At 39.8% G+C, this 27,395-nt stretch overlaps 1 protein-coding gene across 1 annotated transcript in view; it reads right to left on the bottom strand.

Moving 5' to 3' along the window:
- The window catches only part of LOC128322513 (hornerin-like), a 138,541-nt gene that overhangs the window by 9,391 nt on the left and 101,755 nt on the right, over positions 1-27,395 (bottom strand). Inside the window, exons 52-83 of the mRNA XM_053243883.1 lie at positions 24,315-24,353; positions 23,920-23,958; positions 23,525-23,563; positions 23,141-23,179; positions 20,815-20,853; positions 19,906-19,953; positions 19,707-19,742; positions 19,481-19,525; positions 19,285-19,329; positions 19,092-19,136; positions 18,894-18,938; positions 18,709-18,741; positions 18,511-18,555; positions 18,135-18,179; positions 17,939-17,983; positions 17,774-17,818; positions 17,579-17,623; positions 17,356-17,400; positions 17,128-17,172; positions 16,910-16,954; positions 15,605-15,640; positions 15,318-15,362; positions 13,543-13,578; positions 13,305-13,349; positions 12,056-12,100; positions 11,630-11,668; positions 9,454-9,492; positions 9,286-9,324; positions 7,663-7,716; positions 5,300-5,329; positions 2,125-2,166; positions 1,783-2,028 (exon numbers count right to left, since the gene is read on the bottom strand). Coding sequence (XP_053099858.1) covers positions 1,783-2,028; positions 2,125-2,166; positions 5,300-5,329; positions 7,663-7,716; positions 9,286-9,324; positions 9,454-9,492; positions 11,630-11,668; positions 12,056-12,100; positions 13,305-13,349; positions 13,543-13,578; positions 15,318-15,362; positions 15,605-15,640; positions 16,910-16,954; positions 17,128-17,172; positions 17,356-17,400; positions 17,579-17,623; positions 17,774-17,818; positions 17,939-17,983; positions 18,135-18,179; positions 18,511-18,555; positions 18,709-18,741; positions 18,894-18,938; positions 19,092-19,136; positions 19,285-19,329; positions 19,481-19,525; positions 19,707-19,742; positions 19,906-19,953; positions 20,815-20,853; positions 23,141-23,179; positions 23,525-23,563; positions 23,920-23,958; positions 24,315-24,353 — 1,548 coding nt within the window. The remainder of the gene's footprint in view (positions 1-1,782; positions 2,029-2,124; positions 2,167-5,299; positions 5,330-7,662; positions 7,717-9,285; positions 9,325-9,453; positions 9,493-11,629; positions 11,669-12,055; positions 12,101-13,304; positions 13,350-13,542; positions 13,579-15,317; positions 15,363-15,604; positions 15,641-16,909; positions 16,955-17,127; positions 17,173-17,355; positions 17,401-17,578; positions 17,624-17,773; positions 17,819-17,938; positions 17,984-18,134; positions 18,180-18,510; positions 18,556-18,708; positions 18,742-18,893; positions 18,939-19,091; positions 19,137-19,284; positions 19,330-19,480; positions 19,526-19,706; positions 19,743-19,905; positions 19,954-20,814; positions 20,854-23,140; positions 23,180-23,524; positions 23,564-23,919; positions 23,959-24,314; positions 24,354-27,395) is intronic.

Raw genomic sequence — 27,395 nt, 5'->3', positions numbered from 1 at the left:
AATATCACTTGATTAACAGCTGCGATATTAATTTCCCTTTTTGGTTGCTTGACTCACAGTGAGAATCATGTCAAGGCAGTGGAGAACCAATTAAATTGATTTTAATCTTTGTTAGGGAAGATAACATGCCTTTTTCTCTCCTTGTTTAAATAATTAAAGTTTCAGTAGGTATTATTTCTGGCTTTAAAGAAATTGGTATCTTAATGTACAGGAATCCTTCTAATTACATACTTAATAGTTTAAAAAAAGTTAATCATGGTTTTTCATTCAATGTGTATTTTGTTTTACATATTAAACTTATATTTTCCTTTGAGAGAGTTTTAAAAATAAGAGGAAATTGGGAAGGCTTTTTTAAAACAAGAAAAATCTCACCCCTACTTATTCATGATCTTTTTGATTTGCCTGTGTTTTTATTTCAAGCAAGTCAGATGTATGTTGGGGGGTATTTATTTATGTGTATTTATTTCAAGCAAGTCAGATGTAATTGCAAATAGCATGCAGAAGATCCCAGGTTCAATCCCTACATCCAGGTAGGGCTGGGAGAAACTCCTGCCTGAAACCTTGGAGAGCTGCTGCCAGTCAGTGTGGGCAATAGTGAGCTAGGTGGACCAGTATCTGACTCTGTAGACAGCTTCCTACGTAATCAAACCATAACTTGCCCTTATGTTCAATCCAATTGGATGCATTCACATTCACAGCTTATGTCCAATAAACTGCTGAGTAAGCCCTCCAAACTAGAATCACACAGTGTGGTTTGCAATTCTGGTATATGAAGGGCCCAAACCTCAGTTTTGCTGTTCAGGTGCATAGGTAAACGGTGATTTAATTAAACCAGGAGGTTATTTATTAAGACTGTGTATGAGAGGGAAGCATAAAGAGGAGGAGATCATGGCTCAAATAATGGTGGCTGAATGTGGCCATTGAGTTTCCCAGGAATACAACCAACGTAAAGTGTGCTACAAATAGACATTATTATAGAATTAATAAACATAGAATATCTATGATAGACTAGAATATATGTCTATTATAATTTAAGTCTCTATTATAATATAAGCATAAATCTTGAATAGACTAGAATATCTATGATGGAAAAGACTAGAATACCTGTCTTGTCTTTTCCATTTTGGGATACAAAACCTATTACTATGTTTAAAAGCATTTATTTTCTGGCCATGAGGACTGCAAACTTAGGCTGTTGGTATGCAAGACATTTCTTTAAAATATATATTTCTAAAGAGCCTTGTAGCCTCATGTTTCCTTTTTCCTGTCCCAGTATACTTCCACGGATGCAGCCCACAACCCACATTTGACTATGGCTGTGACACATTTCCATATTTCCGTGGGCGGCTGGGTGGGGGGAGCGCAGCGGGGGGGCCCCCGCAATTTCAGTGCTTGCCCCGGGCGCCGTTTTCCCTAGTTACGCCTCTGCTTATGCCAAATCAGACCATTGGTCTACCTAGCTCAGAACTGTCTCAGCACTGGATGTGGCTATCCAAGATTTCAAGCACGAGTCTTTTCCAGTCCTACGTGGAGATGCTAGAGACTGAATATAGGACCTTCTGCATGCACAGCAGATGCTCTGCCACTGAACTATGGCCTGGGACTCAGCACTATTGTACCAGTGCAGCGCTATTATAGATGTCAGCTTCTGTTTGGGATGTTTTTTTGCTTGTTTTTTTTTTAAGGACAATGGACAACCTTTATTTTGTTTCTCTGTCCCCTTCTACGGTCAGAAGACTGAATATTACATTAAAATTAAATTCTATTAAAAATGTTCCTTACTTTCCCACCATATTGGCTGCTGCCACCATATTGGCTGCCTTGTCCGCCACCATATTGGCTGCTGCCACCATACTGACTGCCGTGTCTGCCACCATATTGACTGCTGCTACCATATTGGCTGCCTTGTCCGCCGCCATATTGACTGCTGCTACCATATTGGCTGCCTTGTCCGCCGCCATATTGACTGCTGCTACCATATTGGCTGCCTTGTCCACCGCCATATTGGCCATATGATGACTGAGAACCCTGTAAAAACAAGCCGTTGTTAAATGTGCATGCTCGTTCTTGGTCTTAAGAGATAAATCATGCCTTGAACTATCAATGGTGATGGATATTCCTTACTTGTTGACCACCATACTGGCTGCTTTGTCCACCATAGGAACCCTGGTAAGACAAGGGGGGAAAATCCTTCTATAAACTCTTTCAAGTCAGAGGGCCAAGTACACAGAAACAGTTTTATTTACTATCTTGTGTGATTCATATAGCTATGCTTAAGACATAGCTTGGTAAGTTAGTATAATGGTTGGTAAGTTAGTGCAGTGGGGCCAAAAAAAGTGAACGCTCTGTTTTATTCATATGCCAATCTATGAGTAGAAGAGCAGAATATTACTGAAGATTGGAATAAATGGAATATTCTATTTTTAAATGAAAAAATGCCCACTTATATAATTTTATTTTTGTTGACCACTGCTACTTTCTCATGGTTTATAACCCTTCGTTGTTCTGTTTCCTTGGTATAATTCAGTCCTCTTCATTGTCCTCTCTGTGTTTGGATGCTCTCCCTTGGCTCCTGTTCAAGCCATTGACTCGAGATAATTTTAAAAAACACTTGACTCAATGACTTGAATCATAATTACAGCCTACTCATAAAACAAAACTGAATCTAGAACTAGACATTACAGAGAACTAGACATTACTACTGCCCCAACCTCCTCACTCCTCCAATAATACCTGTTGCTACAAAAGTATGACCTGATGCCACTGTGATGTGTGTTTCCTCATATACACCCCTAGCAGCTGCCATCAAGGGATGGGGAAACTCACAGCACAGGGATGTCACATCATGCATTGTTTACTAGATGTCACCAGTGTAGAATAAAGGGGTAAAGAGCAGCTGCCGCCAGATGCCTTCCTCCATTACACCCAGTTCTAACCACGGGCATATCAAACAGCTTTTTATGTGATACTCTGCAAACCTCTCTATGGCTAATTACAGATGATCATTTCTTAAGAGTTTTAAAGGAAGGTAAAAGGTAAAGTGTGCTGTCAAGTCTATTTCGACTCCTGGCGCCCACAGAGCCCTGTGGTTTTCTTTGGTAGAATACATGAGGGGTTTACCATTGCCTCCTGCGCGCAGGATGAGATGATGCCTTTCAGCATTTTTCTGTATTGCTGCTGCCCGATATAGGGGTTTCCCATAGTCTGGGAAACATACCAGCAGGGATTCGAACTGGCAACCCGCTGCTTGTTAGTCAAGCATTTCCCTGCTGCGCCTCTCAGTGCTACCATGGCACTTGCTCTAATGCAAAAATGGTACAAATATAATGATATTGGGGAAGCCTTAACCTCTTAAGTGCTAATTTATTTATTGGAGAGAGGGCTTATTATGGCCATTGCCTCTATGTGGCTGCTTGCAACAATCATACCAAAATGTCCACATTCAGCTTTTTCCAGGTACTGTTTGAAATGGTACATACAGATACCTGTAAAACGCATTTGATCATAGTTAATGGTCAAAGAGAAAAAAATCATTGTGTGTTCTGGGGCCAGTGTCAGATTTGTAGTAATGGTGGACAATTTGGTGAAAAATCAAGATGCGGGTGCCATTAAGGGTTGAAATTAACAATGCAGGTGAAAGGGCAATGCAAGAAAGTAAAAATGAATAAGAAAATAGTTGCCATCCGCATTTCTCAGTATAGAAAGAAAATAGTAATAAATATAGTGAGGGAAGTTGTTTTTTTAAACGTGTCCATATTGGTTGTCTGTAGAGGAATATGTACCCTTTAAAGAAAATAAGAACACTCTCTATCCAGGTTTTGGAAAATAACTTTTGCTTTGCTTGCCTGGCTTGGCTGCTCCCTAAACCTTCATAAACAGACCCCTGGCTTCTTCAGTAGTAACTTCACAGTTATCTCTGCTTCTAGCTAAGATACCATGACATGATGCCAACTGGGTTTGTCAACCCAGTCCATGAGAAAGTTATTAGTCATTCCGATTTGGATGCATTCCTGGTGCCCCTGGATCAATAATACAATTGCAATGGATTGGGAAATAGCAATTTAGTGATTTGCTGCCTTCAAGCATAAACAGAACTTACCAGGATAGATCCATTCCTCCTCCTATTAGACTTGGAGGAAGGCTCCTTAATGAGCAACTGCTGTGGAATGCCAAAATACTTGGGATTGCCTCTGCTCCTTAGAGAAGAGCTCCCTGACACTGGTGGCAATGTCATGCTGAGAATTACTCCCCCATTGCACAAAGCACCTGTATCAAAACCATCCTCAATTCTCTTTAGAACATACCTGAAAAGAGATAGCAGCTCAGCAGCTCAAAAGCTCCTTGATTTCTTTTGTTTAGGACCATCAACAAGGATCATTGCCAGGATGGGCATACCCTTGATCATCTCCTCAGGCCACTATTTGGTCATATGACTCCCTTACTCCCTGACTTCCTTGTACACTATAGTACAGGTGTTCTGCCATTTTTGCTCATTTGCTTTCTCCATGTTCCCTTTTCCCTGGCTTGCTGCAGTGCCAGAGGTATCTCATCTAAGAGACTATTGTTCTTTGCATGGAGTAGTTTGCTTACACCCCCTTTCCCTTGGAGATATCTCAGGGTACGCCGAGTAGTAGACTCTGGCCACTGGTAAGTCACTCTGCCTTCCCTCACAGCCAGAAGCTTTGCTGATCCTGTTCCCTTCCTGAAACTAAAGGCCAACATCTTTGTGACCCTTGCTCCCTAGCTCCGCAGACCTAGGAATAGGATAGGTATTTGATCGTGTCTCTGTCCCCTTTCTCTATCACCTTTGACTCTATCCCCTCAAAGCTTAACTCCTGAATGTTCTTTGGAGGCAATTCAGTGCTATTCTCAGAGTTCTAGCCTCTTGAATAGAAACCTCAATCAGCAGCTCCCCAGGAGATCACTAACTATTACTTTGTTGTGTAAATTTCTGTTCTTAAATATACTTATCCTCTATTTTCAAGGACTCTATCTCGACTCCATTGCTCCTTGCGGGTAGCCTAACACTGTGTGACAAGCAAGAGTCCCATAGCAAGCTTTCCATACAGCTTTTTGGCTGTATGCAGGTTTGCAACCAATTTGAGTTAATTTCCCTACTTTAGCCAAAACTTAGACATGAAGGATGGTAACAGTCACACTTCAGAGCAAACCCAATAACAGAACCCACAGGCTGAGATTTTGTACTGTAGTCTGCTTAGCTTATGAGTCTAGATCACAAGTTTTTCAAAATACATAGTTTTCAAAAAAACTACAAATGAAACAGTTAATAAGCACTTACAGGAACCCCTCCTGGGCAATAACATTCTCCCTATAAAGAAAACAGAAAACCCATCATATTTTTTAATTAAAAGGACACCTGTTATTTTACTAGAATAGCATTTTTATGGGAGAATTTTGTTTGATAAATTTTCAATGTTCCTTTTTAATTCTTCATGGAAAAATTGTGAAATATTGTGTGTTTCAGGAAGAATTGTGTTTGACAAGTAACCAGTGTTCTTTTATTGATTAAAAGTTTAGAAATATTGCGTGTTATTGGTACATACAAATTTAACTGTATCTTTCAAAAGGTCTTTTCTTAACTATAATAAAGTATAGACTTGTAAGTGGAACTCAACATAGCACATGTTCACCCATTTTGATTACATGGCATGGGGAAGGGAATATTGCTACAGATTGCTGTGCCAAAACAAGCTTCAATATAGCCATGGGAAGGAACCTTCTATGTAGAAATGCCCTGCAATAATTCTTATGGCTTCAGGTATGCAGAATTTCATTATAAGACTTCAATGCATTAGTTGTGTCACATTGAAGTTATAGCTTTTTCAATTTACCATGGGGGTGGGGGGAATATTTGCAAGCATGCCAGTAGTATACAGATATGAATACTACTACTAATCCAGATATGAAGAATGAAGAACATTCAGTTTCTGTTTCTTCTTTTTTAATGGTCTTTTTCTTTTCCTGAGCATTCTGAAGATTTTTTAGGGTTTTGCACAGTATTAGGCATGTTTGCTTTTCCCCTCCTTTATTTATATCCTTCATTCTCTTATTCTGTAATTTTGCATTAATTATTATAGCTATGCTGACTATATTCAGTTACTCTTTGCTACTTCTGATATTTCTTCTTTTCTTGCTGATCTCATCTTACTATTTCTGCATTGCCATCCACTGACCCCTGCATTGCTGTCCACTGACTCATGCAAGTTAAATCTTTCAAAGACAGAATTTCCTTCAGATTTCCCCCCATGTTACTTCTGTTTCTTTATCAGTTGCTGAGATTACATTTCTCCCTTCTTCCCAAACTTGAGGTCTTGGTGTTTTTTGTGATCTATCTCTTTGATATCAGTAGTGCAATTCTATCATTTTCAATTGGTAAACATAACTAAAATTCATTATTTAATTTGGAAAAACATCCACATTTTGATTTGTTCTTTCATTTTGGATTAATCTAGCTGGTTTTTCTTATTCTCATATTAAGCCTCTTATTTCTGTCTTGCAGTTTTCTGCCCACTTTATTTTTTCTGCATGAAAATAGAATTACATTTCTCCACTTTTGATTTCTTTGAACTTGTTACTTTCCCCATTTCATAGTCAATTTTAAGATTATTTTTGAATGGTACCCATTCTCTACTCTTACTATTGATTTCTGTATGTTCCTGCATGCTTGCATGCAAATGGTTCCAAACAGTAGCGTAGGGAGGCCAGCGGAGGCCCTTGTTCAGCCCACCACCAGCAGCCCCCTAGCCATGCCTCCTACGTCTGACATCAGATGCAGGGGGCGTGGTTTCACTAGCAAATATGGCCGCATCCCCATTTGTGAGCAAATTCTGGCCAGCTCAGCGTCGTGTTCGCAGTATGGCTGGGAGTAACTCTCCCTGCTTTAAAGGCAATTCATTGCCACACTATGAATGAAACTCTGGCCAGAATTTCCGAGCAAAACCTTGCCCCTTATGTCTGACATCAGATGCAAGGGGCGAGGCCCCTGAGTGCAGCAGCCTGTTCTCACAATGGTGGCTCTGCCCCGGTTCCAAGTTCCCTCTCTGGTATCTCCAAGATAGGGCTGAGACAGACTCCTGCCTGAAACCTTGGAGAAGCCGCTGCCAGTCTGGGTAGACAATACTGAGCTAGATGGACCAAGGGTCTGACTCAGTATATGGCAGCTTCCTATGTCTTTACATTCTGCCTTGGATTCTCGCGCCCCCCCCTTCTCTTTTGTGTCTTCTTTGTGCTTTTTCTCTCATTACTCTTTGTTTATGGAATTCATGTTGAACTGGTATTCAGCTAATTTATTAACTTCCTTGACCTTTTTCCTTATAAAAGTCTCATCTATTTAAGCCAGCCTGAGAATGATTTGTTATGGTTTTTATTTCTGCATTCTCTTTTTCTTCCTCCAATTTCTTATTTATTTATTTATTTATTTGCCATTTATGTTGTCTCTATAGGATTGTTCACCTATTTGGGTAGGTCCTGTTTTCTTATGTGTTCTGTACCATGCTTAGTTTTTTAGGTACTCAAATTATTATTATTATTAGTAGTAGTAGTAGTAGCAGCAGCAGCAGCAGCTTGGGGAATGGCTGGCTTACACAACACTTTAATACGTATGTATGTATAAGTAACAAGTATAGTTGGAAGAGTGTTTACCTGTCCACCAGACTGCCTGCCTCCAGATGACGATGAGGACCCACCCTGTGTCGTCTGTATACAAAACAAACATTTTCATAATCTAAACTGCATAACTATAATTGCAGGAGCCTGTGTTCTTCAACAGCACTTGCCAATTTCAACATCACCTATGTGAGGAAAGAGTGCTTACTGGATCACTCTGTTGACTGCCTGAAGGGGATTGTAGTGATGGGAAGGCTTTGAGGGACTTAGGCTCGTTCTTAGGGTGGGGCGACCTGGACAGGCCCTGCAGGGGCAGCAGCAGTGGCGGCGCCACCGCATACCATTGTTCGGCCGAGCGGCAAACGGCCTACCTCTCCACTTGCTCACTCGGCAGCAGCCTCATGTAGTGCTGCCATAATGTGTATTTTGCAGGGGGGCTGATCCGGTGACGTCGCTGCTCTCTGCCTCCTGCTCTTAGCCTGCGTAGAACCAGTGCCTTGAGGCACGTGATCTGTGCGCGCCACAACACAACCACAAGGAAGGCAGGCAAGGAGGAGTGCTGTGCTGTGCTGTGCTGTGTTGTGCTGTGCTGGGGAGGCTTGGAGAGAGCTGGCAGTGGCTGGACTCTGGAGCTGCTGTGTGCTACCCAGGCTGCACAGGCACTGCAGACGGTCCACCACCACACAGGAGCAGTGCAGTGGGCAGCACCGTGAGAGAGAGACCAGCAACTGAGCCCAAGCAAGCTGGTAAAATCATTGAGGCTCTGTTATTGTCTCCTCTCCTTTCCTGTGGGCTGGCTGGGCTGGGGGACCTGGGGTCTTGGAGTTTGGAATGTTGGAATGTTTCTGCTAGTGTGTATCTGCTTAAGGAGACTTGTACTGTACATCTTTAAAGTAAAGTTGTGCCATCGAGTCGGTGTCAGCTTCTGACAACCACAGAGCCCTGTGGTTTTCTTTGGTAGAATACAGGAGGGGTTTACCATCCATTGCCATCTCCCATGCAGTATGAGATGATGCCTTTCAGCATCTTCCTATATCGCTGCTGCCCGATATAGGTGTTTTCCATAGCCTGGGAAACATACCGGCAGGGATTCGAACCAGCAACCTCTTGCTCGCTAGGCAAGTTACTTCCCTGCTGTGCCATTAGGTGGCTATACATTCATGCAAATTCAGTTAAATACTGGATCCTTTAGAGACAGAGAGGGAAGTGGGGAAAGAATACTTTGGTAAGAATAAGCCAGGAGCAGTTGGTTGGGACATTATGACCAATTCTGGCTTGCTTTGAACCACAATCAGAAATCTTCTGACTTGTGCATGCGCAAGGACAGGAAACGGCATGCTCCCAAAGCTGAGAGTTGACACGCAAAGCCAGGATTTAATGTGAGCTGTCTGAATGAGCTCACTGTGTTCTTTTTGATGAACTGTTAAAAGGGGAAGAGGTAGATTATTACCCCATTACTCTACTGTATTATATCAAATTTGCTACAAACATTAAGTGTTTAAAGAAACATCATCTGACCATCAGATTGGCTTCAGATTCTCCTGAGGATCCCTGAAAAGCAATACACAAGTGACCCGTTTCTGTACCAATGGCATATATACCTTTCAACCTAAAAACATATCTTATTTTTGTTTTCCTTTCAATATATTAAGTTCCTACCTGTCCACTAGACTGACTGCCTCCTGAGGAAGAAGAGTTCTGTAAAAGATTAAGAATTTTTTGTTTCTGTTCCAGATGCTTTTTACTAAGCAGTGTTTTTACAGTTTAGATTTTCTTTGGAAACAATAAAACATCTATACACGATCCAGCTGGAGGGAATATTCTTACCTTCCCACCAGCCTGACTGCTTCCTGAGGTTGTGGAGTTCTGTAAAAAAATGAGAATGAATTGTTTCTGTGCAGATGCTTTGTGGTACAGATCTTATCTAGAACTAATAAAGTATCTATACCCTGATCCAGCTAGGGGGCATATGTATTTCTAGCTGAATGAGAACATGGATGTGCAAATGAACCCTGCCACCCATTGCAATCATCTGGAGAGGTCCAACTGCAGTTGCCACCAGTTTGTCTGGTGGCTACTCATGGACAGATCTTCTCTGTTGCTGCCCCAAGGCTTCGGAATGCGCTCCCTGCCAAAGTAAGAGCCTCCCCATCTCTGACAGCTCTCCAAAGAACTCTTACATGTGTGTATTTACTCAAGCATTTTAACTAGAATTGTGGTTTTAAACTGTTTTAATTTGTTTTATATTTGTTGTAAACTGCTCAGAGATGTGAGTTTGGGACGGTGCACAAGTTAGTTAGTTAGTTAGTTAGTTGGTTGAATGGATGGATGGATGGATAAATAAATAAATAGGTACTGAATGCACACTTCCTTCCCTAAGCCAGCTGCCGTGTATAGCACTTGTCAGAAAATCAGCAACCATCAGTTGTTTGGAAATAGGGCATCTCTGCTTCTTCCTTCCCACTGAATAGCTGACACGCATGATTGCTGGTTTTTCTGACAATGATATGCACACATGGACCTGGCTGCTGCACATAGGCACAGTTACATTAGGGCTTTATGCTTCACGTTTAACCAAGTCTCAACCCAGTTTAATAGTGACAGCTCCCCTTAAATAATCCTGGGAATTACAATTTTGTGAGTGTGCTGAGAACTGCTCATTTAAGCAGCCCACTTTTTTCAGAGAACCACCATTCCCAAGGTTCTTTGGTTGGGAACTGTGGAAGTGTGTACATAGGTCATTTGTTGTCTTACCCACAGACTGAATATTGAATCCTGGTGGGAAAAATGAATGAAATTAAATATCAGCTGCAGATCCTGTAATGTAATCTACCTGATTGAGTGCAAATGACCAGGATGCAATATTCAGTACATGGGTAAGACAACAAATGACCTACATACACGTTTCCATAATCACAATACTTCAATTATAATAGACAACCTTTTCTAATAAGGACTCTGCCTAATTTCCTTTCAATATCCCTACAACTGGATTAAATTCAGTTCAAACTGGTTAAGCAGGTCACAAGTTAGCCCACTTGTGCCTCAAACATCCATGCGTCTGCCATCTTGAATTGGGGTGGATGACATCATCAAAATTATGTGTTTGTTTGAGGTATCTCTATGTGTGACGACAACTGTACCAAATTTGGTCCAAATCGATTCCTACTTGCACCTAAAACATGTCCGCCATTTTGAATCACAGTGGATGGCATCATTACAAACTACACCCTTGAGCCGTCCTTATGTGTCTCTACACCTGTAGTAAATTTGGTTCAAATCAGTTAGGCAGTTCATAAGTTAGTCCACTTGCGCCTCAAACATTTATATGTCTGCCATCTTGAACTGGGATAGATGACATCATCACAAACTATGCCGTTGAAGTGTCCCTATCTGTCCCGACTGTATCCAGTTTGGTTCATATTGGTCCAGGACTTGTGAAGTTGATAGGGACACACACACGGAATGCTGGTTGATCTCATAAGCCTACAGGCTAAAAAAAACCCCATCTTATATTCATTCTCTCTCTCTCTCTCTCTCTCTCTCTCCGGTAGGAAAATATTCTTTCTGTGATTAAAATCAAATAATGATATTCAGAATAAATAACTACAATTAAACCTGTACTTGGGAGGGAACAAAGTTCCAATTAAAAGAGCACATTCACTTTCAAAGGTTAAAAAAAACTGTTCAGCATCCAGATTAGCACTGTATGGGTACAGCTGAGTTCCAGACTACCAATGTGCTGTCACATGAGTGAGGAAAGGGGCAATTTTTGCTCATATTCCATTCCCTCTGTGCCTTTCAAAAATATCGTGCAGTCCATATTTTCAAGAGGCACAGGGAAATAAAAAATAAAACACCCCCCCCTACAAACACATTGTGCAATGGTACAGCATTAGTATGGATGTCAGGGACTGCTGCACCAGCACAGTAGAACCTATTGCATATTGCTAAGTATACATATTACCATGGCATCTTATACATATATTCTACATCTTTTTACCTGTTCATTTTGGCTGCTGTTGCCACCGTATGATCCACCCTGTACACAAAATACATATTACTTCAACAATATTATCTTAATAGATCTGCCCTAAACTACATTTTCTCTCCAAGAGCAGAAGGAGCACATGTTATATTCATTCATTCATATATATATATATATAGAGAGAGAGAGAGAGAGAGAGAGAGAGAGAGAGAGAGAGAGAGATCTCCCCCTACTTTTTATATTATAGACAGAAAGATATATTAAAACATTTTTAACCTTTCCATATTGGCTGTTGCTGCCAAATGACCCACCCTGTACAGAAATAATCATATCTATCTATCTATCTATCTATCTATCTATCTATCTATCTATCTATCTATATATCTTAGTATTTATAAACATATCTTGTCATACTTTAAGTAATAGATTGATTTTTCTTACCTGTCCATATTGGTTGCTGCCATCATATGAACCACCCTGTCCACCCTGTGCAGAAATATTAAAAATCTTCCCTAAGCTAATGTCTGTATTCAGGAATACACATACACACACACACAGGTACACCAAGGTAACCTGGGCGCACGGACCACCCGCCCATGTGAGTTCCTCCCCAAACTTCCTTGGGGGGGGGGGGCTGCCCCACCATAGCTCCATTTTATGTGTTTAAAAATTCTTACCGTGGCTGAGGAGTGGCTGTGGGGTGGGGAGCAGAGCAGTCCTCCTCCTTCTCCCCCGGTGGTGGTAGGGTGTGAGGAGGAATGACGCTGAGCCCATCCATTCGGGCCAGCATCTTGAAGCAACTGCAAGGCGCACCTGTGCAGTTGAGATCGTCGCAAGCCCATGATGTCTCAGGTTTGCTATGTTCTCTAAACTGTGCAGGTGCGCCTCACAGTTGCTTCAAGACGCTGGCCCAGATGGATGGGTTCAGCGTTGTTCCTGCTTACACCCCACCACTGCTGGGGCATGGGGGGAGAAGGACTGCCCTGCTCCCCTCCACAGCCACACTTTGGCCACGGTAAGAGTTTTTAAACAAAAAAACCCAGAGCCTTGGCAAGGTGGGTGTGGGATGGCTCAGCTGCCAGAGGCTCCCGGCCCTGGCCATTTGAAAGCTCCCCCAGACCTTGGAGGACTGGACTGGACTGGGTCCCCATGGTCCGGGGGTTAGTGCACCTCTGCGCGCACACACACACACATCTCATTATCTGCGGTGGTTCCATTCCCACACATTACCACAAGGCAATTAAACAGCAGATAATGGATCACTGAGTCTATGGGATCATGGGGGGTTAGGTTCCCAGACTAACCCCCCAAAGAAATTGCTCTGCAAGTACAAAAGTCCCCAAAATTTGGCAGAAAATTGCATTTTAAGAAAGCTATAAAATGGTTCTCGCACTCAAAATGGTGACTGAAAATGACCTCTGAGGTCATTTCTGGCCACTGTCGACCCACGGATACAAGGAGTGAACTCCTTTTTTGGCCAGTTCCCCCCCCCCCCACACACACACGCCAAGGCCAGGTGTCTATTACATGAATCCGTGTGTGGCGAGTCCGTGGATAGTGAGGTAAACCTCTCTCTCTCCCCCCTCCCCCCACTCAATCTCTCTCTCTCTCTCTCTCTCTCTCTCACACACACACACACACACACACATATATATCTTGGCATGCGATTGATAGATAGATAATTTTTTACCTGTCCATATTGGCTGCTGCCACCATATGATCCGCTCTGTCCACCCTGTGCAGAACGCATTTATTACTACAAAAAACAAAACCTTAAAAGATCTGCCCTAACCTACATTTTATATTCAGAAGCAGAATGAGCATGTTTTAAATTTTTATATATATTAATACTATGTTTTATATATATCTTGTCAAACTTTATATATGATAGATAGACAGACAGAAAGATACATCATAATATTTTTTACCTGTCCATATTGGCTGCTGCTGCCGTATGACCCACCCTATACAGAAATATATATATTTAAATTACTTCAATAAATCTGCCCTAAGCTTCTTTCTTTATTCAGAAGCAATATGGATCTGTTTATGTAATTATTGACTTAAAGTGAAGTTCCATCCAGTGGGGTTGGTTACTTTAATTCTCAAAGATGAGTTTAACTCGATTTGGAAACAAGCTATAAATAAAAAATTTAGTACTATTGGTTTGGATTTATCATTTCAGGTCAATGAAGGCAATGTAGGAATAGATGTTAAAGTCAATGGTTAAGCAACGACTAGCAGATATAGATAGATAGAATGATATAGCACGGATTCCTGAACACTGTAAGAGCTGGCATCAGAATCAGGGGAGTAGATTGGCTAATTACTCTCCATCTCTCTATCACATAGAAGAGCATTTGTGCGAGCAAGGTCTAATGGCCTTCCCTCAGCAGTTTTGGAAGGAAGATATGCTAAAATTCCCTATGAAGAACAAAAACGCCCCTGTGGGGCTGATGTAGTTGAATCTATTGAGCATATGTCTCTATACTGTCAGTTATATTCAGATTCATGGAGAGAGCTAACAATGTCTCTGATAGGAAAATTTCCTGGACGTTCAAATGAGTTCTATCTCGCTTGGTTGCTAACAGTTCATAAAAATGAAACAAAATAAAAAGTTGAAACAACATAAAAAGCAAAACTTTTTTTGCCATAATTTGTGGAATTTGTCATCGGATGAATTAAGAATTGCTCTTCCTTTTTCTTATGGTGCTTTATTATATATATTTATGTATGATTGTATTGAGACTGTTTTACATCATCCAAGGATGTTGTTAATACTGGTTGCAGATCGCAATAAAGTTAAAGTTATTCAGGAGCAGACTAAGTATTTTATTTTTATTTTATATACCTCTTAGTATTTTATTTTATATATATCTTAGCATACTTTACATTAGAACATAAGAACAGTCCTGCTGGATCAAGCCCAAGGCCCATCTAGTCCAGCATCCTGTTTCACACAGTGGCCCACCAGATGCCTCTGGGAAGCCCACAGGCAAGAGGTGAGGACATGCCCTCTCTCCTGCTGTTGTTCCCTTGCAACTGCCTCTGTATTTAGAGGCATCTTGTCTCTTAAGGCTGGAGGTGGTCTATAGCCATCAGACTAGATAAGACTGATGTTATTATAGGTTAGATAGAGAAATAAAATTATTTTTAACCTGTCCATATTGGCTGCTGCCACCATATGATCCACTCTGCCCACCCTGTGCCGAAAACACTTCTTACTTCAATAATAAATAAATAAATAAATAAATAAATAAAATAAAATAAAATTATTTGATTGATTGATTGATTGATTAAATAAATAAATAGAGGAATACCGTAATAAGTTTGCTCTAAGCTACTTTCTATATTCAGGAATAAAGTATGCATTAAAAAAAAATTGGGCACTCTCCTCCCTCAACACACACACTTTTTTGTGGTAAAGCCCCATGATATCTATCTATCTATGTTTCCTTCCTCTTCTGTATTCTTATATAATCTTCATTCTTTCTTAGCAAATTTTAGACTGTGAACCCTTTGAGAACAGGGAACAATTTTATTTATTTATATCTATGTAAACTGCGTTGGGAACTTCTTGAAAAGTGGTGTATAAATATCTGTCATACTGGTATTCAGCAAATCTCAGAATTGCTGGTAAACTAATATTGTTTTAATCATATATAATATTTAAAGTAGATAGATAGATAAACATTTTTTTTACCTGTCCATATTGGCTGTTGCCACCATATGATCCGCTCTGTCCACCCTGTTCAAGAAAAACACGTATTACTTAAAGAAAAATTACCTTAATAAATCTGCCTTAAGCTACATTTTATATTCAGAAGTAGAATAAGCATTACATATTTTTCCTTTTAACATACAGTACTTTATATTCTATTTTAGATAGGGAAATAGATTTAAAAATTATTTTACATATATTTTAGTATTTTATTGTACATATATATCTTCACATATTTTATATAACATAGATATATACAAATACTTTACCTGTCCATATTGGCTGTTGCCACCATATGATCCACCCTGTGCCAAAAACACATATTACTTTTAAAAAATTACCTTAATAAATCTGCTCTAGGCTACTTTCTAGTAGCTGAGTAAGCATTTTATTACCTTTTACATATATTATTGGGTAGCTTCCACCGCAAGTAAGGAAGGTGGGGAAATGTTGGGAACCAGTACTGCACACTCCTGGTAGGCATGTAATACAAACCCAATGTTCTCTTGAGATTCCTAACTTGCACCTGATTTCCCTAACCAAGATTTGAAGTTGGTGGAGCATCTCAGGCTGGGCAGAGAGCTTGAGAACCCAACTTGGATGGATTTGCGCCCCCGCTGGAAGCGCACACTCCCAGCTCCCAAGATTTCCCTGTCTTCCTTACTTGCCTCAGATCGTGTGAAGTGGCCCTTAGTATAGATAGATAGACACACACACACACACACACGATCTGAAGCATACACACACACAAACACACACACACACACACACAATATTATATTTTAGATAGATCAAAAGATATATAGACAAAAAATATTTTAACTGTCCATATTGATGCAGCTGCCATATGATCCGCTCTGTCTATCCTGTGCAAAAAACACTTATAAATTATAAAATATTACCTTAATAAGCTGTATTTCATATTCAAGAGCAAAATGAGCATATTTTTTATTTTATAAATCTCTTACTGTGTGTGTATATAGATGTGTGTGTGTATAGATAGATAGATAGATAGATAGATGTCCATGATGGAGTGTTTAGTAGTCTAAGATTGGCTGCTATTGAGCTGTCAAGTGTCCACGTGATTGAGGCCTCCTGGGGTTAGTGTCCCCAGTGCATGGATCCAAATGTTCTCTCTAACTTTCAGTTTCGCTCTATTTGATGCCTATAATATCAGAGCAACTGAAGAAGGCAGAAGCCAAAACATCTTGTTCATTATATTTCTGTTTAGTTCATTAATTAAAAAAATATACTATTCTTTTTGGTTAACAACATCCTTCTGGGACCCAGATATTACTTGTATGGAATTATGTTTGAAGCTTTAAAAATCCTCCCCACCACCCGCCATCTCTATAAATGTCTTGGCATACTATCTATCTATCTATCTATCTATCTATCTATATCCATCCCACTCTGTCCTTCCTGTACAGGAAACACATATTATTTAAAATATTATCTTAATAAATCTGATATGTATTTTAACATTTTATATTCAGGAGCAGAATAAGCAAATATTTATTATATATTAGAAAACATTGTCATTCTTTATATAGTTTAGATAAACATATTTTTACCTGTCCATATTGACTGCTGCTGCCATGCGACCCACTCGGTCCACCCTGCACAGAAAACACACATTACTTTAAAAAACAAATGAACCCGTAATAAATCTGCCCCAAGCTACTTTGTGTATTCAGGAACAGAGTAAGGAGATAGATATAGACATAGACATAGACATATATATATATACACAGAGAGAGACATACTTCATATGATAGATAGGCTTATTTACCTGCCCATATTGGCTGCTGCCACCATATGACCCACTCTGTCCTCCCTGTACAGAAAACACATTTTATTTTAAAACTTTACCTTAATAAATCTGCCATATAAATATATGAATATATATAAATATATATGAATATAAATCTTTTATATTCAGGAGCAGAATAAGCATATATTTATTATATATTAGAAAACATTGTCATACTTTATATAGTTTAGATAAACATATTTTTACCTGTCCATATTGGCTGCTGCCACCATACGACCCACTCGGTCCACCCTGCACAGAAAACACACATTACTTTAAAAACAAACCAACCCATAATAAATCTGCCCCAAACTACTTTCTGTATTCAAGAACAGAGTAAGGAGATAGATATAGATTATAGATATAGATTATAGATATAGATATAGACACACACAGAGACATACTTAATATGATAGACAGACTGATTTACCTGTCCATATTGGCTGCTGCCACCATATGACCCACTCTGTCCACCCTGTATCGAAAATACTTACGTTTTTCTTTTTAAATTAATAAATCTGCTCTAATCTACTTTGTATATTGAAAAGCAGAATAAGCATTTTATATATATCCCTTAGCATATTTTATATATTTTAGATAGGTAGGTAGATAAAAATGTTTTTACCTGTTCATATTGACTATTGCCACCATATGACCCGCTTTGTCCTCCCTGTATAGGAAAAAAATTGCTTTTAAAAATATAGGCTGATATAGATATAGATATTGATATATAGATATAGATATACACACACAGAGAGACATACTTAATATGATAGACAGGCTTATTTACCTGTCCATATTGGCTGCTGCCACCATATGACCCACTCTGTCCACCCTGTATAGAAAATACTTATTATTATTTTTAGAAAAGTAATAAATCTGCTCTAATCTACTTTGTATATTGAAAAGCAGAATAAGCATTCTATATATATCCTTTAGCATATTATATATATTTAAAATAGGTAGGCAGATAAAAATGTTTTTACCTGTCCATATTGACTATTGCCACCATATGACCCGCTTTGTCCTCCCTGATAAGAAAAAAAAATGCTTTTAATAATATGGGGTGATATAGATATAGATATAGATCAGAGTTTCTTAACCTTGGGCCCCCATATGATGTTGGACTACAACTCCCATCATCCCCAGACATGGCCTTTGTGGCTGAGGATGATGGGAGTTGGAGTCCAACAACATCTGGGGGCCCAAGGTTAAGAAACACTGATATAGATTTTTATATATATATATATATATATATATATATATATATATATATATATATATATACACACACACACACACACACACACACACACACACACACACACAGACATACTTAATATGACAGACAGGTTTATTTACCTGTCCATATTGGCTGCTGCCACCATATGACCCACTCTGTCCTCCCTGTACAGAAAACACATTTTATTTTAAAACTTTACCTTAATAAACCTGCCATGTATTTTAACATTGTATATTCAGGAGCAGAATAAGCATATATTTATTATATATTAGAAAACACTGTCATACTTTATTTATCATAGAGAAACATATTTTTACCTGTCCATATTGACTGCTGCCGCCATACGACCCCTGCACAGAAAACACGCATTACTTTAAAAAAACAAATCAAACCATAATAAATCTCCCCCAAACTGCTTTCTGTATTCAGGAACAGAGTAAGCAGATACATGTAGATATAGACACAAACAAGCATACTTAATATGATAGAGAGGCTTATTTACCTGTCCGTATTGGCTGCTGCCACCATATGACCCACTCTGTCCTCCCTGTACAGAAAACACATTTTATTTTAAAACTTTACCTTGATAAATCTGCCATGTATTTCAATATTTTATATTCAGGAGCAGAATAAGCATATATTTATTATATATTAGAAAACATTGTCATACTTTATATAGTTTATATAAACATATTTTTACCTGTCCATATTGACTGCTGCTGCCATGTGACCCACTCGGTCCACCCTGCACAGAAAACACACATTACTTTAAAAAACAAATGAACCCGTAATAAATCTGCCCCAAGCTACTTTGTGTATTCAGGAACAGAGTAAGGAGATAGATATAGATATAGACACAGACACACTTAATATGATAGACAAGGCTTATTTACCTGTCCATATTGGCTGCTGCCACCATATGACCCACTCTGTCCACCCTGTATAGAAAATACTTATTATTATTTTTAGAAAAGTAATAAATCTGCTCTAATCTACTTTGTATATTGAAAAGCAGAATAAGCATTCTATATATATCCTTTAGCATATTATATATATTTAAAATAGGTAGGCAGATAAAAATGTTTTTACCTGTCCATATTGACTATTGCCACCATATGACCCACTTTGTCCTCCCTGATAAGAAAAAAAAATGCTTTTAATAATATGGGGTGATATAGATATAGATATAGATCAGAGTTTCTTAACCTTGGGCCCCCATATGATGTTGGACTCTACATTCCAGTGTAGAAATAAGCACAGGACTTGTTTTTATTTTATTTTCTGTACTTCCACATTTATATTTAAAAGTTTTTACCTGCCCATATTGGCTGCCACCACCATATTGTCCACCCTAAATAGAAAACAGTTATTACTTTTAAAAGATATATTTGCACTAAGCTACCTTCTATATTCAGAGGGAGAAATAAACATAAATCTTAATTTTATGTTATGTTCTATTTTAAAAACAAACACACACGTATTTCAATTTATATTCTATGTTAAAAAGATTTTACCTGTCCATATTGGCTGCTGCCTGGGCCATATGATCCTCTCGATCCACCCTAAACAGAACACAATTATTCCAAAAAGACTGAAAACAAAATATCCCCAAAAACACGTTTTGTGCCTCCCCCCATGCCCCCACCCTGATGAAAAAAAGAATATTTAAGAAATTGTATGACCTAACTCTGCTTTGTTCATGCTAAACAAACTATTATTCCCATCTTAAATTATCTAGAAACATTGTACAAAATACTTTGGCTTAGGATCAGTTTATAGCAAGGTGGTATAAATCCTGTTCAGAGATTAATTTGTGCCAGTGTTGAGATATTTGTACACTGGTACTGTACATGTTTTTGTGTGAATGACTGCACCTGCACTGATTTCAAAAGTGAACCTGTGTACTGGTCCTCAAATGTATGGTGCAGATATGAAGTATACTGCTATACTTGTGTTAAGCACAACATGTGAACAATTGTATTTCTGTATACTGTACAACAGCCCCATTCTCGTGTTATCTTCAATACTCATATAAGTGTGCAGATACAGATCTGTACACAGGTACAGTTATTCACATGTTATGTACCATGCAGTTGAGGGGCTTATATCCAGGCTCACTTTTATAATGAATGCAGGTACAATACAATACAAGTGTACTGTACATACATCTGAGTGTTGAACAAAACATGTGAATAGGACTAATGTCTCTTGGGAAAAAGAAGTAGTGGTATATAGTTCTTGTTGATCCGATAAGAACTTAAATTTACATCTCAAATAATCTTTATTGCAGTCTTTGGCCAGCATAAAGTAGATTACATTAAAACAGCATTAAAATGGCATTAAAAATATTACTTCTCTGGTTGGCAGGTGTTATGGTGAAATGTCCCTAAGCCAGTGGGCTTAAAAAATGAGGAAATATTCACCTGGTTATAAGGTGCGTAGCCATATGTGGTAGATGATCCCTAAAGAAGAAGCAACTAAGTATTAGTTGAGGGGCTTATATCCAGGCTCACTTTTATAATGAATGCAGGTACAATACAATACAAGTGTACTGTACATACATCTGAGTGTTGAACAAAACATGTGAATAGGACTAATGTCTCTTGGGAAACAGAAGTAGTGGTATATAGTTCTTGTTGATCCGATAAGAACTCAAATTTACATCTCAAATAATCTTTATTGCAGTCTTTGGCCAGCATAAAGTAGATTACATTAAAACAGCATTAAAAATATTACTTCTCTGGTTGGCAGGTGTTATGGTGAAATGTCCCTAAGCCAGTGGGCTTAAAAAATGAGGAAATATTCACCTGGTTATAAGGTGCGTAGCCATATGTGGTAGATGATCCCTAAAGAAGAAGCAACTAAGTATTAGTTGAGGGGCTTATATCCAGGCTCACTTTTATAATGAATGCAGGTACAATACAATACAAGTGTACTGTACATACATCTGAGTGTTGAACAAAATATGTGAATAGGACTAATGTCTCTTGGGAAACAGAAGTAGTGGTATATAGTTCTTGTTGATCAGATAAGAACTCAAATTTACATCTCAAATAATCTTTATTGCAGTCTTTGGCCAGCATAAAGTAGATTACATTAAAACAGCATTAAAAATATTACTTCTCTGGTTGGCAGGTGTTATGGTGAAATGTCCCTAAGCCAGTGGGCTTAAAAAATGAGGAAATATTCACCTGGTTATAAGGTGCGTAGCCATATGTGGTAGATGATCCCTAAAGAAGAAGCAACTAAGTATTAGTTGAGGGGCTTATATCCAGGCTCACTTTTATAATGAATGCAGGTACAATACAATACAAGTGTACTGTACATACATCTGAGTGTTGAACAAAACATGTGAATAGGACTAATGTCTCTTGGGAAACAGAAGTAGTGGTATATAGTTCTTGTTGATCAGATAAGAACTCAAATTTACATCTCAAATAATCTTTATTGCAGTCTTTGGCCAGCATAAAGTAGATTACATTAAAACAGCATTAAAAATATTACTTCTCTGGTTGGCAGGTGTTATGGTGAAATGTCCCTAAGCCAGTGGGCTTAAAAAATGAGGAAATATTCACCTGGTTATAAGGTGCGTAGCCATATGTGGTAGATGATCCCTAAAGAAGAAGCAACTAAGTATTAGTTGAGGGGCTTATATCCAGGCTCACTTTTATAATGAATGCAGGTACAATACAATACAAGTGTACTGTACATACATCTGAGTGTTGAACAAAACATGTGAATAGGACTAATGTCTCTTGGGAAACAGAAGTAGTGGTATATAGTTCTTGTTGATCCGATAAGAACTCAAATTTACATCTCAAATAATCTTTATTGCAGTCTTTGGCCAGCATAAAGTAGATTACATTAAAACAGCATTAAAATGGCATTAAAAATATTACTTCTCTGGTTGGCAGGTGTTATGGTGAAATGTCCCTAAGCCAGTGGGCTTAAAAAATGAGGAAATATTCACCTGGTTATAAGGTGCGTAGCCATATGTGGTAGATGATCCCTAAAGAAGAAGCAACTAAGTATTAGTTGAGGGGCTTATATCCAGGCTCACTTTTATAATGAATGCAGGTACAATACAATACAAGTGTACTGTACATACATCTGAGTGTTGAACAAAACATGTGAATAGGACTAATGTCTCTTGGGAAACAGAAGTAGTGGTATATAGTTCTTGTTGATCAGATAAGAACTCAAATTTACATCTCAAATAATCTTTATTGCAGTCTTTGGCCAGCATAAAGTAGATTACATTAAAACAGCATTAAAAATATTACTTCTCTGGTTGGCAGGTGTTATGGTGAAATGTCCCTAAGCCAGTGGGCTTAAAAAATGAGGAAATATTCACCTGGTTATAAGGTGCGTAGCCATATGTGGTAGATGATCCCTAAAGAAGAAGCAACTAAGTATTAGTTGAGGGGCTTATATCCAGGCTCACTTTTATAATGAATGCAGGTACAATACAATACAAGTGTACTGTACATACATCTGAGTGTTGAACAAAACATGTGAATAGGACTAATGTCTCTTGGGAAACAGAAGTAGTGGTATATAGTTCTTGTTGATCCGATAAGAACTCAAATTTACATCTCAAATAATCTTTATTGCAGTCTTTGGCCAGCATAAAGTAGATTACATTAAAACAGCATTAAAATGGCATTAAAAATATTACTTCTCTGGTTGGCAGGTGTTATGGTGAAATGTCCCTAAGCCAGTGGGCTTAAAAAATGAGGAAATATTCACCTGGTTATAAGGTGCGTAGCCATATGTGGTAGATGATCCCTAAAGAAGAAGCAACTAAGTATTAGTTGAGGGGCTTATATCCAGGCTCACTTTTATAATGAATGCAGGTACAATACAATACAAGTGTACTGTACATACATCTGAGTGTTGAACAAAACATGTGAATAGGACTAATGTCTCTTGGGAAACAGAAGTAGTGGTATATAGTTCTTGTTGATCAGATAAGAACTCAAATTTACATCTCAAATAATCTTTATTGCAGTCTTTGGCCAGCATAAAGTAGATTACATTAAAACAGCATTAAAAATATTACTTCTCTGGTTGGCAGGTGTTATGGTGAAATGTCCCTAAGCCAGTGGGCTTAAAAAATGAGGAAATATTCACCTGGTTATAAGGTGCGTAGCCATATGTGGTAGATGATCCCTAAAGAAGAAGCAACTAAGTATTAGTTGAGGGGCTTATATCCAGGCTCACTTTTATAATGAATGCAGGTACAATACAATACAAGTGTACTGTACATACATCTGAGTGTTGAACAAAACATGTGAATAGGACTAATGTCTCTTGGGAAACAGAAGTAGTGGTATATAGTTCTTGTTGATCCGATAAGAACTCAAATTTACATCTCAAATAATCTTTATTGCAGTCTTTGGCCAGCATAAAGTAGATTACATTAAAACAGCATTAAAATGGCATTAAAAATATTACTTCTCTGGTTGGCAGGTGTTATGGTGAAATGTCCCTAAGCCAGTGGGCTTAAAAAATGAGGAAATATTCACCTGGTTATAAGGTGCGTAGCCATATGTGGTAGATGATCCCTAAAGAAGAAGCAACTAAGTATTAGTTGAGGGGCTTATATCCAGGCTCACTTTTATAATGAATGCAGGTACAATACAATACAAGTGTACTGTACATACATCTGAGTGTTGAACAAAACATGTGAATAGGACTAATGTCTCTTGGGAAACAGAAGTAGTGGTATATAGTTCTTGTTGATCAGATAAGAACTCAAATTTACATCTCAAATAATCTTTATTGCAGTCTTTGGCCAGCATAAAGTAGATTACATTAAAACAGCATTAAAATGGCATTAAAAATATTACTTCTCTGGTTGGCAGGGGTTATGGTGAAATGTCCCTAAGCCAGTGGGCTTAAAAAATGAGGAAATATTCACCTGGTTATAAGGTCTGTAGCCATATGTGGTAGATGATCCCTAAAGAAGAAGCAACTAAGTATTAGCCAGGTTTCTCCCATTTCGGGAAAAATTGCAGTACCAAGCTTTGAGTGGTAACTTTCCATGCACAAGTGATCACTCAGAAGTGCTTCTGTTGTACAGAAGACTATTCAATGGGTTGCAGCCAAATCTTGCATGAAGAAAAGGAAGAGGAGGAAATTTCCCTGCCCCCTCCTCCTCAAAACAGCACGCTGTGAAAAACTTTTCCTGAGGGTTAGGGGACCTTCCAGAAAGCGATGGGATGAGGTGCAGCCAGGAAAATCTGCCAAAACTGGGCAACAGCACCTTGCATAAGTGGGAAGCAATCCTCACAGAAGATGAGTCTGCCCAATTTCCAACTATTTCTAGGGATGTGCATGGCCTCCGAACCGGTCCGGTTTGGCTTGGGGTGGTTGTACCTTTAAGGGTGGGGGGGTGGGGGGTAGTACTTACCCCCCCCCCGCCGCTCTTCCCCCTCCAGCGCTGTGGTTTTCTTTAAAGTTTCTGAGGTGGCAGAGTTCCTCCCTGCCGCCCCTGCCCCCATCGTTAGTCTTCCAGAGCTGAAGTCAGTAACACGCATGCGCCCGTTCCGCCGCGCGTGCGCACCTGCCGCTACCACGCGCGCGCTTCGCAGACGTCACACGTTGCATCACACGGGGGCAGGGGCGGCAGGGAGGAACACTTCTGCCCCAGAAACTTTAAAGAAAACCACAGCGCCGGAGAGGGAAGAGCGGTGGGGGGGGAAGTACTACCCCCCCTTAAAGGTACAACCCCCCTCCGTGCTGAACCACCGGACTGGCTCGGAACCGGACCGGTTTGGAGGCCTCCAGCATGGCCTCCGAACCAGTTCGGGCACATCCCTAACTATTTCCCCCATCCCTGCAGCCAGGCACAAACTGACTATCACAACAAACCAGAAGGGCTGCTGCCTCTCCAGCCCCTCTCTGGCCCCTCTGTGCATCACAGTTGGGAACCTAATCCCTTCCCCACCTGCTCTCTGCATCTTCAAAAAGGCAGAGGACTGCCTGGAGCAAAAGGAAGTGCCAGTCCCTTCCTGGCCCTCTGTGTTTTGAACTGGCAGAGTAGGAGAGAAGAGCTTAGCAAGCAGCCAAAAGAAACCTTTTGAGCTGCCAGCACATCCATCACTATAAAAAGGAAGAGTAGTAAGGGGGAAAGGGGAGAACAAGTTCATCTGGGCATTTTCTAACTGGTTCATCTAACCACTACACCACGGAGCCAGCATGATGTAGTGGCTATAGAGTGCTGGACTAGGACCAGGGAGACCTGAGTTCAAATCCCCATTCAGCCATGAAACTAGCTGGGTGACTCTGGGCCAGTCACTTCTCTCTCAGCCTAACCTACTTCACAGGGTTGTTGTGAAAGAGAAACTCAAGTATGTAGTACACCGCTCTGGTGTCCTTGGAGGAAAGAGCAGGATATAAATGTAAAATAATAAATAATAATAATTTTCCAGATTACGCGCTGTCACATTTTCATAATGTATTCACTAAGTGCCCCTCCATTTTGCCCATATTATGACATCGGTGTTGTTGTGTTGTCAGCAGGGTACAGTTCATATTCCCCATGCCTTTTTTTGGGTTTAATTGTTTCGTTATTGCCCTATAACGTGGTAACAGCATTTCAGGAAAGCAGCATTGCAGGAAAGCCTCCATTGTAGGGAGGCTTGTCACATTATTTATGCTTGCAGCATGTTGCAGTGTGGACAGTTATTTTAATAATAAAATATAATAATAATAATAATACTTATTAATAATAATAAATTATTTTGTGGGGGAGGGGCAGGTGCTGCTTACGGTGGGGTGTAGGTGGGCAAGGGGATCCCTTCCACTCATTTCCCTGCCAAAAGTGCATTCCCTGGCACTTTTCGGAAGAGGAAGCCCATTGAACTAAATCATTTACTTCCGTGCCATCCCAACTGCAACAGCAGTGCAAGGATTGGTTGATTTTACAGCCCCTCTCCGATCCGTCCATGAAATAATTTTACCAGGATTTTGCTCTCCTTCCAGAGGGCTCCGGGGGGGCTGGCTGCCCACCCTCCCTTTCACACTCCTCCTCCCCCTTGCAAAACCGCTGCTTTTCTGGAGCCCCTCTGCCAGCCCAGCTATGACAGGGAGAGGAAGCAGTGGCAGTGGCGACAGCCCAGGTTAGGGAAAGCCCGTGCCTGCCAGTCTCAGAGGAGCCACCTCTCTTGATCATGCAGAGGGCACAGAGACCAGATCTCCTCCCAGGGAGCCCACCCATCTTCAGATTGCTCACCCTCACTGGAGGAGTGCCTGCCTCCCCTCTGCCTCCTCCCTCCTTTTCCACCATTGGATTTTTTAAAGAAAATATATATCTTTGCTTTCACAAGCCTGCAATGACTTGTGCAAGTGCACCAAGAAATATTTTTAAAAAAAATAGTTCCATCAATCCCCCTCTCCCTCCACAACCCCATTGGTCCGAAACTGAGGAGGAGTCAGTGAATGTGTTCCAGAGGTGGAATATGGACACTCCCTGCCTGGAAAAACCACTCCCAGTCCAATATGGGCAATATGGACAGCCAAAACCTTGTCACATTGCATATAATACTGCACTCGTGGTTTCAAACTGCTGCCTCATTCTGTTACACTTTGCAACACTTCAAGTGTTACAAATCTCATAGTCTGGAAAAATGCCCTGCATTGATGTTTGGCCCAGGTGGAATGAGGAGGGAATGGAGATGGAATCACCAGCACACTTGGGAGATGCGAAGGCAGCAGCCGCCACCGCCAGAGCATGGGACTGGGAATGAAAATAATGTTGCTGGACTGTGGAGCCTGGGAAACAAGTTGTAAAATGCTAAAAGTCACCTTTTCTTCTCCCTTTCCTTTTCCCATTTCCCACTCTCTCTGTCTCCTGCTCTATGACCTTCTCAAGCATCCTTTGCTCTTGGCGCAGTCTTCCATATTCCCTCATCCTCCTGCTACCTTCAAACCCTCTTCTTTGGCTTTGTCCCTCATTTCTTCTCTCCCTTCCCATCTTTCCTTTCCTCTCTTTTTTCCT

This window comes from Hemicordylus capensis, chromosome 4, assembly GCF_027244095.1.
Source record: "Hemicordylus capensis ecotype Gifberg chromosome 4, rHemCap1.1.pri, whole genome shotgun sequence".
Lineage (NCBI taxonomy): Eukaryota > Metazoa > Chordata > Lepidosauria > Squamata > Cordylidae > Hemicordylus > Hemicordylus capensis.
Note: the sequence above shows the minus strand (reverse complement) of the source record. Positions and strands in the feature narration are given on the sequence as shown.